The 13,702-nt window shown below is 39.2% G+C and overlaps 1 protein-coding gene across 7 annotated transcripts in view; it reads left to right on the top strand.

Moving 5' to 3' along the window:
* LOC108579817 (ribosomal protein S6 kinase alpha-5) overlaps positions 1–13,702 on the top strand; it is a 49,699-nt gene that overhangs the window by 5,509 nt on the left and 30,488 nt on the right. For 2 of the 7 annotated variants that reach the window (XM_017943432.1, XM_017943435.1), the window contains exon 2: positions 4,252–4,954. The exons of 2 other annotated variants lie outside the window; for them this stretch is intronic. In XM_017943432.1, coding sequence (XP_017798921.1) covers positions 4,723–4,954 — 232 coding nt within the window. In that variant the 5' untranslated portion in view covers positions 4,252–4,722. Of the gene's footprint in view, positions 1–2,875; positions 3,098–4,251; positions 4,955–7,607; positions 7,671–13,702 lie in introns of those variants that run through there. 3 more of the 7 variants (XM_017943434.1, XM_017943433.1, XM_017943439.1) reach the window with 3 other exon arrangements.

Below are 13,702 nucleotides of genomic sequence, written 5' to 3' on the forward strand. Positions count from 1 at the left end.
TTTCTCGAATTCGTTACATTTATAACCTATTTACTGTATACGTCTGATCCTGCGTAATATACCGGGTGGTCAGAAGATAATAACGAACGAAGTTTCTATTAACAACCGGAATTACTATATTATCGAGGATGAACGTGATTTTGCACGGTGAAACAACATGTTAGACAGCGAATTTCATTTTAATTACAGCGTCGTAATGGCCACTAATGAAACGGTAATTCGAGTCAATTATGCGGAATCATTAGCAGGAAAATGAACGCGGTTTTAAAGTACGAGCTGTCATACTGTTTGTCTCATTAAATCTGGGTCTTGATAGATGAACAGTAAAGTCTTCGTGTTCCGGGAAATGCAAAATCTTACTCTGTATGATAATCAATCAATCATTCGAACAAAACAAACAAAAAAAAAAGATTCGAGTAGTACTCGTGTTCCTTAAAAATAAAAAAAAAAAAAAGACATAAATCTATCTGTTTATCCGTCTCTTAGAATTCCTGTAATCACTTTAAATATTTCCGTTGCTATTAACGACGCGATAGAAATCTGAGAAACAGAGTTTCGTGGCAAATATGACTTCAGTCGCAAAAACAAAATTCAACGTTTAATATTATTATTGTTGCGACGCATTTCTGAAACGGCCAGGTTCAAACCAGACATCCGGTATATTACCGAACAAAAATTCCTTCGTGTTGTTGAATCGCCATTTTCGATCAGGTTCAAACCAGACACCCGGTATGTTACTAGAAAAAGGAGTTCGTTCGCGTTACTGAATGTAATCGGTCAGCGTGAACGTTCAAAATATCGCGTTCACACGTTCTGCGCCACGTGGTGGCTCATGGATGACCCACGATAGTCGTTGTAGGTGAAAATATTCATTAGGCGAACGAAAATATTATTCCTTCTGCTGTTCCTGGTAAACTCCGAGAGGAAGGAAAACGTTGTAGATGAAATCTTCGTCAAGTGAAGAAAAATATTATTCAGTTCGCTGTTCCAGTAGGTTCTCTATGAATGAAAATCATGGAATGCTGTTGTACTGTAGAGAACAATCGTTCAATATTCGAGAAATGTTAAAAAACGATCGATTACTCTGAAGACATTCGACGAGCAACCCTTTAATTATCTTACTAATTATTTACAATCAGCCAAAGTGAAAAATACCATATGTAGTTTCAGTATGAACAATACGATAAAAACAGTAGTATCGGTTTTGTAAATCTTCCGAAAATAGAATAAAAATATATTTGCAGTTACCTGTGCCGGAAATGAAGAATTAACAAATTAGGTTTCTTAATGCTGCGATTGCGTATGAATTATTTGGTTATCAGTTTTGACACGTTGCAAAAGAAAATTGTTAGGTTTCGGTTGCTCGTCGCTGTTCCAAGGTGTCTGTGTACTAGTTCGTTGGACTAAAAATATATTTATTACTACGGTTATTAATTACACACAAGCGGGAGAACATGTTTCACCGATCCAGAGAGCGTTATCGATTAATCGTACGTGCACGATTAGGATAATGGTAACCGTATTATGTCCGTGGATCCGGCGAGGTGATCGTTCGATCGGCTCTCGGCCGAATTTCCGGTCGTCCGCCGCGTTATTAGAGAGTCTAAGGGAAAACGCTTATCGACCAGTTCTTATCTGACGTCGAGCGTACGATACGTGAAAAACACGACGATGGGTTTTACGAGTCCCCGATGCTGGCCGAACGGAAAGTTTGCTCCCTGGGAACAAAAACCAGAGGAATCCTCGGAGCTGCCGTTCACAGCGTTCTTATTCGATCTGTGTTGCCTCTGGAAACGTACAAAATGTCCGGCTTCTTGGCCACGTTCTATTAACCGGGGGAATCAGCCTGATCGAGGCGTTCATCGTTCGTGTCCAAACAGTTTCTTTTTTTTTTTCTGACGGCTTGTGACGCCCCTGATTCTATTCCATAATTGGACGTTTCAATTTTATATTGTTCGGTTAATAAAGGTGTCTTTCGTTCTGGAATTGTCGAGTCGAGAATATTTCTATGTGTTCTAGCTGGTTTATTTTTTTTTTTTTTTTCAGTCATTAGATGGTGTAATGTGAAATTTTGAATTTCTTAGGGCTTCACCTATGTTTGTTTTTTTTTTCAAGATTTTTCGGTAGTAATTTACCAAGAATTGTATGAATTTTAAGTATACTATATAGGGTGTTTCACTTACTATTGAAAGTAAGAGAAAATGACTGATTGTAAGAGGAGTTGATATGTTGATAAAAGAAAATCCGGCCAAGGTCACGGAAATTTTGTTCGCATATTAACATTTATTTTTTATAATTGCAGTGAACAGCGGGACAAGTTCAATGACCTATAACAACACCACCTTAAAGTGATCTTAAATAGTAAACAAAAAATATCGCTGTAAACAATGTATAAACTCCTGTTAATCATTCGTTTTTCCTGCCAATACTACCGGAAATTATTTAAATATTCATCAGAAGTGAGACACCCGGTGTATATTCCTTGGTACCGAAAGAATTCTATAAGATCTGTTGTAAGAACGGATTAAATCAAAAGTGTTAATTGAAGCAAAATAATTTTTGCACTTTTCTGGATGATTACTATCAATTATCGAGTCTTCGTCCTCGGTACTCGTGTACCCGTTAACACGAAACGAATTTCGAATTTTTCGACACTCGAATAGTCGAACGATTCGAATCCCGAGATTTCATGTTACACAACCTAATGTTACTTTCATTTCGTACCGTTTCAATTTTTCTTCTTCCTCCTCTGATTATTCCAGTTGAAACACTTGAAATTCTTGACAGCGTGGAAGAAACGAGAAACTAGAAAATCTTTCGAAAACTTACGATTTCAATTCACTCGAGCTTCAGTTCTACTTATCTTTACGTCCGTTTCGTCGTAAAACATCATGATGGTTTAACTTGTAGCACTTGAATCACGGTGAATGGTATAACAGCCTGTTTGAAGACGGACATTTCCAACATTACGACTCAATAAATCCCGTAGAGCGGTCGACCTTTAAGGGGCGGTGGGGTGAGGATGAGGGGAGTGTTTACGATAAACCTAGGGACATTTCAGGCCTTCCAGACCGATGGTAACACACACACACACGTGGTATGATGCGTTTGAAATAATTTTATCTCCGATAAAGCGTATTGTTCCGACGACGGCCTGTTGCAATCTAGCCGCGCGCGGCGCGTCTCTATCTCGTTGTTCCTATAACCGCGCGCGCGGTAGAATTGATCCGAAGACGGATTGTTTCATTGGAATTCAATTGTTCTTGCCAGAAGGTTTCCCGCGAGACTTGAAACCGAACAGAGTGGGGGAAAAAAGAAGGTTTTTCCTTGTTTCCATTAATCTGTGACGTGGAATTCCCGATATTAATACATCGATTTTATTTTTACAATATTTTTGCATAAATGAACGAATACCGGATTGTGATTGAACAGGAAACAGTGGAATTTAAAAAGGATTAGAGAAATGTGACCTTCGCTCGAGCGAATATTCTTAGCGATTTTTCCTGCTAAAATCTAATCTCGTTGGTTCATCTGACAATTTCAGTTTATAAATTTTTTCTTTTCGTAAAATTAGTAGTATGTTAGATTTTAAGTGTACGATGTGAGAAAGTAGAAGATGGTACTATGTACATTTTTATGATCATGAGAGAAAGATCGATCCTTTCTTATTCGTAACTAGCTTACGAATTAAACATCCTTTCTTAACGCTAGAAAGATTGCTCGTTGAAAGATTTATATTAAAAATTATGATACTTATCAGTGTCGAACATTCACTTTTTGTTTTTGGAAAGTTGCTGATGGGTCGTTATTCAACCCGGTCGGTCTTTCTAGTGTTACAAACCAAAGGATACGCAATTCGTAACTTTTTTATTTTCATCAAACGAGTAATTTGTTAAGTTGAAAGTATCCAATATGACGCGGTAGAAAATAATACGGTATAAATTTTCGTAATCACGAGACAAAGGTTAACCCTCTCATATTTGTAACTAGTTCACAATTTAAATTCCCTCTTTTAAGAATTAAAGGACACCCGAAACCCATTGTACATATTTCCCAGAAATACACGTAAGTATACGAGTTCATCGACCAGGATGAAATTTTCCCTGAAACGGGTTCACAGTCCTCGAAAAAGGGTTTAAAAACAGAAGACACGCTCATTCACTCCCAATGAAACGATCCGTCTTCGATCCTCCCCAGACCGGTGTTCCAATCACCCAGGCACGCGTTAATCGCTGGTTCTTTGGCTCGCAGGTATACGCATCCTAGAGTCGTAAACAGCACTGGTAAAACGGTGCCCGAAAAAGACGGTAATCCAGGGCGAGTAAACGCGCTCGACTCACGGGCTGGAAGTGAAAATTCCAGGGTTGAAAAAAGGAAAGAAAGAAAAAAAAAACAAATAACACAGAACGAAGATTTTTCAGCGGAGAGAGGGATAGAGAAAAATCACGTCGGTGATTTGTAAATCCAAAGGATCCCCAGCCGTAAGAAAATCGCATTCCATCTGGCGGGCTGTTAAGCAAAGGGAAAGAAAAGCTTTCCGTGGCGAGGAAGAAGAAGAAGCGAGCCGTGGCGAAGCGGATCATGCGACGGTCGCTCGGTTAACGCGTTCCTGATCGTCGACGTGCCGCCTCGTGCTGCTGCTGCTCGCGTTATGCAGTGACGCTGCGTGAGAGGTGTTCGCCGAGGTTTGCGTGTGTGGCGTGAGTGCGTGGTCAGAAGAGTATGTTGAATAGTGGTGGCTCGTCTACGAGCACCATGAAGAACCCTGAGCACGAGAGCGGTTACTTCGAGGACGGTAGCGACGTTGAGACCAACGTCGAGGAGGCGAACGTCATCACCGGGGAGAGGAAGTACGTGTCGACCTGTTACGGGTTGACCAAGGCCATCCACGAGTTAGACGTCAGGGACTCCAGCGAGCCGGTTCCCGACCACTACGAGGACAGATTGAACAGAGGTACGACGCGATGTTTTCCTCAAAAAACCGTACCGCGACGCGTCATTTTCACGGCGTGTTCGATAAATCGTCGCCGCTGGGTAGATTGGGGGGTAAGAGGGGAAAGCCGATGTTTGCGCACGACAGGTGTGTCAGGTGGGTTGGTAAATGGGATGGGATTAAACTTTCTTGAGGAGATTGCGTGTCTATGTGTGTGCGTTGAGTGTGCCGCTGGTATTAAGTACCTGTTTCAACCCTTTTTGCCCGAGGTTACTATTGTTTGTTGTATTCAGTAGTGTTGAGTACGTTGGGCTAATTGGACTGAGGAAGGACTGAGGATATGTTGAATAAATTGAGTACATTGGGTAGATTGAGCTTACTGAGTACATTCAGTACTTCGAGTGCATATGTTGAGTACAGTAATGTCTCTACAAGTGTCAGTCCGCAAGGAACCTAAACCTGACGCTTGTAGAGTCAGGGACTACGTTTTCGAGCCTCGCGCCCGCCTTTGTAGTTTGCCGAACGTAGACAATTTTGAACGTCATAGCTAGCTAGACATTATTTTAAATTGATAAAAAAAAATTATAAAGCATAATACTATAATCTTATGCTTAAAATAATGAATATTTTCTGGTGGCCGCCTGAGAGCAACCTGTAAATCTGGCGTGACAGTGAACGTGTTAATAAGTAAATGTTGATCAAATTATGTGGTGTTTGATCTCATTTTCATCAGAAAAATCTCATCAATATGTTAAGAAAAATTTCGGGATAAAGAAACGTAAAATTAAAAAAGTTGCTATTTAAATCGCTTGGTTGCCTCGACTCACGTTTCGTGCTTATCTTTTATTCGCTGTCCTTGTCCTACGTTCGGCAAACTACAAAGGCGGGCGCGAGGCTCGAAAACGTAGTCCCTGACTCTACAAGTGTCAGGTCTAGCTTCCTTGCGGACTGACACTTGTGGAGAATTTACTGTATATCGAACATATCACGTAGATGAAACACACCGAGTAGATTGAGTACAATGAGTACGTAGAGTACATTCAGAATATTTCGATTTCATTGGTTAGATCGATTACACTGAGTGCATTAAAAGCACCTGAATGCGTTTCAATACTCAACAAGCTTACGTACACTTGGTACATTAAGTAAATTGAATGCAGTAACTAATACTTAACAAAATTGAATACATTATGCATTTCACACATCCACATTTACGAAATGGAACTCAATTAATTAACGATATAACTCTGTCATAATACAAGGTTTATCATACGTACGACAAATACTCGAAACAGTTGGTAACAATTATCTCTTAATCTCCCAGAAAACTTGTCGCCAAACTTTCACTCGTATTTCCATTCCGTTTCCATTAATTCGTTGCATTCACCGAAAAACACACTTACCCTTTATATTCCAAACAACCCGATTATGTACCCAAGGAATCGTCCGTTCCGAGACAAACAGCAGTTAGATAATCTGTGCTCCCTTTATCGTTACAAATCCCATTAACGAACCGAATCCCGTAAATGAATCGTGCATTGGACGTATCCTCGACTTACTCGCTCGCACGAAAACAATTTACGTCCAAAGGACAATGTCCGCTTCCTGGTGAATAATCCCTAGCCGGCAACAACGAAATGGGCAAGTTTCAATTAGTCATAAGCCGGACATTCTAGCGTGAACGTGACGCGTTCTTCGTCTCTTTCTCCTTGTTCCAAAGGTTCTGTCGCGTTTTCGTGGACATCAGTGGTGGTATCTTATGAAGACAGTGAGTCACGCCACAGGCGTGTGCAGCGTCACGTTTAACCCTCTTTCAGGTACGAGGACCTAGAAAGTAAAACGTCCACGTGTGGGCACGTGAACCGTTACGAATGTCCAACACGTTCTCCAAATAGAGGACCATCGATGACTCTCGATGACTCAAGGGTATCGTCATCTGCTCTTTGAACGTTTAGGTTAGATTGTCTTTCTTAAAAAAAAAAAAAAGGGCTGTTTCGCAAACTGTGAAGTAGGTTTTACTTTGCTTAGGTAGAGTATACATCGGTGATTGACGAGCAGGATAAGTATTAATAGAGTTGTGACTTTTCCATTACAAAGTAAACATATTCCATTGAAACAGAATTTTTTATTTTTCTTTGATTTCTGATTTTTACTTCTTTTTTTTACGTTCGATAATTTTTTTCAAAGTAACTATTTGTTATTCGTCTGAGTATCAGTTTTGCTGTTTTCAATAATATAAATTCTTTCAACGTGTTAAAAGCATTAAGTTACTCTTAAATGTATTAAGTTCTGAAAGTGACTTAAAATAGGACTTTTTTCCCCCTTATATTATTTGTTTTTTCGAACTAATTTTAATTAGTCGCCGTTAAAAATGTAACGGGGATGTGAGATGGTAGAAATCGCACGATTTGATCGCCGGCCAAACACTTCTATTATTGCAGCTGTTCAAAGGCAGAGCGCACGCGGCACACTATTGCGCAACGCACGCTCGAAGTGCCATCATACTCGAGATTTGTTGCAACAAAGCTGAGTGCACTCGTCCCTCGGAAAGACTATTATCGAAACGTTGCAACGACTCAGCTTACGACTAGGAAACGCGAGTCGAGTTTGTTCGAATTCACGCTGGCAGTTTTTAATACGATTCTGTGGGTGTTTGCACGTGTCTTGTGTATAGTGATCGTTGTTATTTCATCGGGATGCGAATTTTTGATGAAGAGGAACGTTCTCGTGATGTTGGGTATGTTGGTATATTTTTTTTGCCGAAGTTGCAAGAATTTTCACATTTGTAAGTATAATTTTCCTCTATTCGATTTTAAGAGTGTGTTTTACCGATTTCAACGATGAAAAATTCCGTTCTGCATAAGAATGGAATATTTTATTTAGCATTTCAATTTCAGTGCTTGCGTGTTGATAACAGTGTATTGTTTCTTTCGCATGCTGAGTATAATGCATTACTGAAATTGAGCAGGGAATTTTGGGAACAGCCTGTATGTACTTAGCGAAGTAGCACAAATATTTTACCTGTTGTACTACTTAATGATGGGTCGTAAAATTTTTAATAGCGGCTTAGGTACCTCCTGTACTATTTAATGCAGGAATAATTATCGTGTTTATTGCGTTGGTCACTGTGGGTCATTCTGTACAGTATTTTAGAAAAATTAATTTCCTTCCGTTTATTATAAATTACATCTCGTGTGATTAATCACAATTTTGTTTTTATCTTGTGGGTCGTTCTATACTTAGTTATATATTCTATCCCATACATTATGTATCGTAAGAATGAATTAAAAAAAAAAAACGTTACTTCGATTTTATTTATTTATTATAAATTGGATTTCGTACGACTCATTTTTGTTTTCTCGTAAATCAGCAAAAATTCCATTTGAAAGGGTTGATCGTCAGTTTCTCGCGATTTCCATCTCCCGTAATCAAGCACAATTTTTTTCTCTTTCATAAATCAGCAAACATCCCATTTGAAAGGGTTGAACATCAATTTCTCGCGATTTCTATCTCGTGTAATCAGGCAAGAATTTTTTTCTTCTTACCGTAAATCAGCAAGAATCCCAATTTGAAAAAAGGGTTGAACGTAAATTTCTCGCGATTTCTTTGTGCAGCAGAATGCTATAGAGATACACTGTCTGCAAACCACATGTCGGCTCTCCTACCTAACACCTTGCAACTTCCCAAATCTCTTTCAAGAACACATAGTCGAACACCTGTTACAAAATTTTTACCATCAGATTTTAATTTTAGTCGCCTGACAGAGGGAAAGAAACGTACCTAACTGCAGTTTCACCGTGTAGACACCTCAAATTACCCCTTTTTGAAAAGACAACAAAAATATTCCCAGGTGAAAGTAGACCTCACCAGGCCATCATCTTGCCAAACAAGAAGATTCGCCAAGCCTTCGTGTTGCAAAAAAAAAAAAGGAAGATTCGCCAAGCCTTCATGTTGCAAAAAAAAAAAAAAAAAAAAAAAAAGAAAAAAGGAAGAAAGATCCACTGTACCCCTCGTATTCATCTTCCAATATGATCTCCACGAAGAAACGCGTTCATTCTATCCGAAGAAGCTCACGAGACATCGAACATACGTTGAACGTACGAAGCCTCGAGGTATCCGATACCCTGGCTCTAATTATTTCAAGTACAATATGGCGGGGGGGCATTGTTCATAAGTAGATACTTAGGGATTTGTGTCCTTTGTGGTATCCTTTATTCGCAGCAATTTTGGGAATTTCCATTTCAATGGAAACGAATCACGTGAATTTAACTAGTTTGGTAGGTTGGTTCTTTCTTCTAACGAAGAATAGTTCTATTCGAGAAATTTGTCATGTTTCTAGGTTAGGTTTGTAAAGAGAATCAGTTGACCAGGTTTATTTTTCTTTTAACCCGATGTTAATCTGGTGAACTTTCGTATTTTAACACATTTTAAAAATTTAGAATTTTTATTTTTTTTTATTTGCATTGTTTCTAATCCTCAAAACACTGAAATCATACTGACCGATTTGAGGCACAAGGGGAATTTAAAGTTGATAAAGTGAGATTCTTAATCTTGGAAAAGTTTCTTTGGTAAGAGCAAAATTTAAATTTGACGAAACCAAAGAAATTTCTATTTAAATCCCTAAGCTTCGGAAAATTTCTATGGAAAAATCAAACGTTAAATTTGGCAAAACCAAAGAAATTTTGTAACGACGGTATAATGTTAATAGTACTCAGAATTTACTCAGAAATCGAGCTTCACTATCAAAAATCTTACTTTACACTTTCCATTTATTTTTTTTCCAGTAGATTAATTCTACTTCGCATTGCACCGCCAGTTCAGCGACACTCTGTAGACAAAGTAGCCTTCAAGAACCGAGTATTCCACAGGAAAAGGCAGATAGATCCAGATACTATCTTAGCACGTCGAAGAAATCCGAGGACTGACAGCTTGCGACCACATTGTGTGGTTTTTATCCACCGTTTCGTACCTGTGCGTGTACTTACCTGTGTGTGCACACCTTTTATACCAATTTTTTTTTCTTCTCTTTTTTTTTTTCTTTCGTTCTTTCACTCGAATCGTTCTTTTCCTCGCGGTTTACACACACTGGACATCGATCCGGCTAATGCTTAACCGGGCACACGTACACATGCCACTTTCTCATCCGCATTCTTCTTCGAACGGTTGATCCCGGTGAAAGAGGCGGGAGAGACGGTGCATATAATTGGGTCCAGTTTGCAGGGCCAGTTGTCGGCTGCATCGGGTATCCGAAGGACACTCAGGTCCCGTCCGCAGCGGAAGGGAAACCTGAGTCGCGGATAATGCAACTGTTCAGAACCTGGTGAGACCCGTTATCGACCGCTTCGAAAAAGGAACCAGTCCCCTTTTTCTTTTTTTCTTTTTCGGGCTACGATTTTCCTCGTATGCAGATATATGTGTATGGGTAAGAGGGTCCTGAGAGCCTTCGAGAAGAGTTTAACCCTTTAAATTGGAACGTTGAGTCGCATTTACGGTGCACATGGGGATTGTGGTTTGAATAATAGAGAGATCAGTATGGGACGAAGGTCCGTTTTAATTTGGAGAATCACAGTTGATTATAATTAAATGTTCACCGTGATGTTTTTCAGTTTCTGCGTGGGTTTGTAGCGTTTGAGGGTGGGCGGAGCTTGTGGAGAATTTGGAAATTTTAACGGGGAGCGTGTAATCATTCGGGGATTTGAAGTTTTCAGGGTGTCTTGATTCGAGGATAAAGTTGTTATTAAGAATTTGGAAGGAAGTTTGCTTGGAAGGTTTTGCTGGGATTTCAGAATGTTCGGAGAAGGTATTTTTTGGAAAGTGTAGCGGTTTGGAAAATTTTGGAAATTTTCTTTCTTGAATATTTAGGGAATTTTCGGGATTCGAAAGTACAAGTTTATTGTGGATACCTTTAACGATTTGCAAAATAGAATTTATTGGGAATTCCGAAAATTTGTGACTTTCTGCGCGAGTTGAATGCTATAAAAAAGAGTATTTATGAAAAAATTTTAAAATTTTCTATGAACACAGTGCTCTGAGAAATTGAAAATCCTTTAAAAAAAATTTTGTCGAAAATTTTGAAGAAAAATTCTGAAGCAGAGTACAGTGGTAGCCGGTCTTAATCGGAAAATTGTTGTCGTCCCTTTCAAGAATCTCCGAAGGAAATTTTCGCGTGTAACGATTGACACTACAGAATTGTAAGGAACGAAAGTAGGGATTGTAAAGTGAAACTTCGGTGCTCAATCTGCAAGCGTACTTTACAATCTTTTAGGGCTTCCGCGTCAACGTTGGGGCGGTACGATAAGGTAAGGTTAGGTGTACGGTAATTCAGTTTATTCAGAACGGGGGAAAATCGAACTTTTGAAATTCCATACGATTTCACATCGGTGTATCGTACGTAACAGGCTGTGCCTTGAATCTACCAGTTTCAGATTTGAATATTCTATCAGAGAGTTTTAGAATAGGCAACACGATGGTGTAAAGTTCACGGGACTGTACTTTAGCATGTGATTATAGATTCGAAAAGCTAGGATGACGCAGGATTTTAGTGGAAGCCTGTTGTGAAACGGCTCGGTTTGAAAGTGTTCTGCTTCTCATCTAATTGTGGGTCTCCATTATTACGCTTTCTGTTACAAATTTTAGAGTCGCTGCTGCCACTGAAAGATCCCAGAAAATTATCATTAAAAACCGGGGAAATATACAGGGTGCTTGAAAAAAAAAAAATAACGTTAACACTTATACGGAGATTTTGTGCGCGTATAAAAGATGAAATATACAGGGTGATCGAGAAACAATGTTAACACTTATATTCTTCTCTTTGCAAGTGATTTAAATGGCGACGAGATTGTCTCGAATGCATTGGCAACGATGGTGAATAAATGGAGGCTGTGACTTAAAAATACATTTGTTAATTTCGTCTCCACTAGAAAAATTATGAAATTATGGGAATTCACAATTGAATGCAAAATGTAATCAGACATGAAAATAAATTAATTTCTGATTGTCCTCTTCCCCTTTAATCACACTCGGCTCACTTTTTTACTCAAAGAATGAAAATTTACATATTCATCGTTGACATAAAGAGTGGACACTATGATAAAAAACTTACTTCCACATAAGCGTTGACATTTTTTTAAGCACCCTGCATAATATTTAGTAAAGTCTCGGTCACTTGATTAGAGTAAACGATCCCGATTTACCTAAACGTTTGCCCCATTAGAATTCTAGATAACTAGCCAATTACCTCCATGTCCATTTTCTACAATACAAAAGAGGCACTCAAGTCGTTTGAAAAATCAACTTCCAACGTATCGTCGTGTCTTGGAATTTTAGCTTTAAGGTTCGTAATGAAATATTTCAGCAGTTACATAAATTGTCACCGTATAATGAAAACTTCCAATCGATGACAAATGACACATTCTGTCACAATCAGTGATGCAGTCAAGTTGCAATTTTTTATGAAACATGTGCACCACTCAAGGTGGCCAGTTAACACGTTCCGTGTCACGTGGGTCACCGGCGACCTATGGCAGTCGGTAGAAGTGAAACTTCAACTAGGCGAGTCGGGATATCCCCTTTGACATATCATAGCAGGGCAAGTAGTTTGGTAAAAGAAGATCAAAGTGTGTTTAGCACAATTGTTGTTTCTTTCGAATGGAATATTCTAACGTAACCTTTCCGCCTTCTTTGTGGATTTCTTCAAGGAAGGTACTAATACGAAAAAAGTGTCTCCCGACGTAGATTGCAAAAACATTTGATTAGCGGTATCTGGGATTTTCTTTGAAATTAGCCGTCACTCAAAACAGAGCTGTCCCAACTTATGAAAGTGTTACACTTTCTCTTTCGCTGTCTTTCGTTCCGTCGCAATAAATGATTAAACTCTGAGAATTTTTGTATCACAGTACAATCACAGCACCAGACAAGATAAACCTTAAATCGAAAAATTTAGAGAATTTGTTCCTCGTTTGGATCCTGAATCGAGGACGATTTGAATTTTAGGAATTGGGGTTGTAGTTATCCTACTTGTTCTAATTCATTTTTCTAGCACCGACAATTAATTCTCGGGCGAAACGAACTTTACGACCAGTATAAACAAGAATCACGCCTCCAAAGAGAGTGGCCTTATATTTTCGGCCATTATGGTATCAAACCTGGCCAGATCGTCGAGGATACACCCCTATTCCGGCGAATCGAAAGTGATAAATAACTCGAAGCTTTGTTCGGCAAACGTAGCCGCGCAGATGCATTTCCACGGGCCTCGTAATAAATTTATAGATATTTCCGGGTAATGCTGGCCGACAATGCCGCTGTTTGCGGTGGAAATATATTGGTGCCGGGTCCCGGAGTCCTGTTACGTATCGAATGGTCCGTTTCGATAACCGGCAAAGATGAAATAGCGAATCTGTCCTCTCTCTCTCTCCCTTTTTCTTTCCCTCTTTCTCACCTCTCTATATTTTTCTCTCCTTCTCTCCCTATCTCTTTCTCTCCCCTTTTCTCTCTTTCCACTCACTCTCTCTCACCCTCTGTGTATTTTAACTTTTTGTAAGTTTTTGTTTCATCCTTGTTTTGTTTTGCTTGAGTTTCCTTTTTTCTTTTTTTTGCAACGAGAGACACGACGACAACGTGTACGTGCACCTGTTAGACCACGTAATACTCGCGAGCATTATGTCATAGCTCTAGCTGTCTGCCGGTTGCAATTATACTTGGTAAATTATTCGTTGTCGGCCGTTTGGTTACTCGTGTACACATGGTGTATCCAAAATTTTCTGGTGAAAT

The sequence above is a fragment of the Habropoda laboriosa genome, unplaced genomic scaffold, assembly GCF_001263275.1.
Source record: "Habropoda laboriosa isolate 0110345459 unplaced genomic scaffold, ASM126327v1 scaffold72, whole genome shotgun sequence".
NCBI classification, from domain to species: Eukaryota; Metazoa; Arthropoda; class Insecta; order Hymenoptera; family Apidae; genus Habropoda; species Habropoda laboriosa.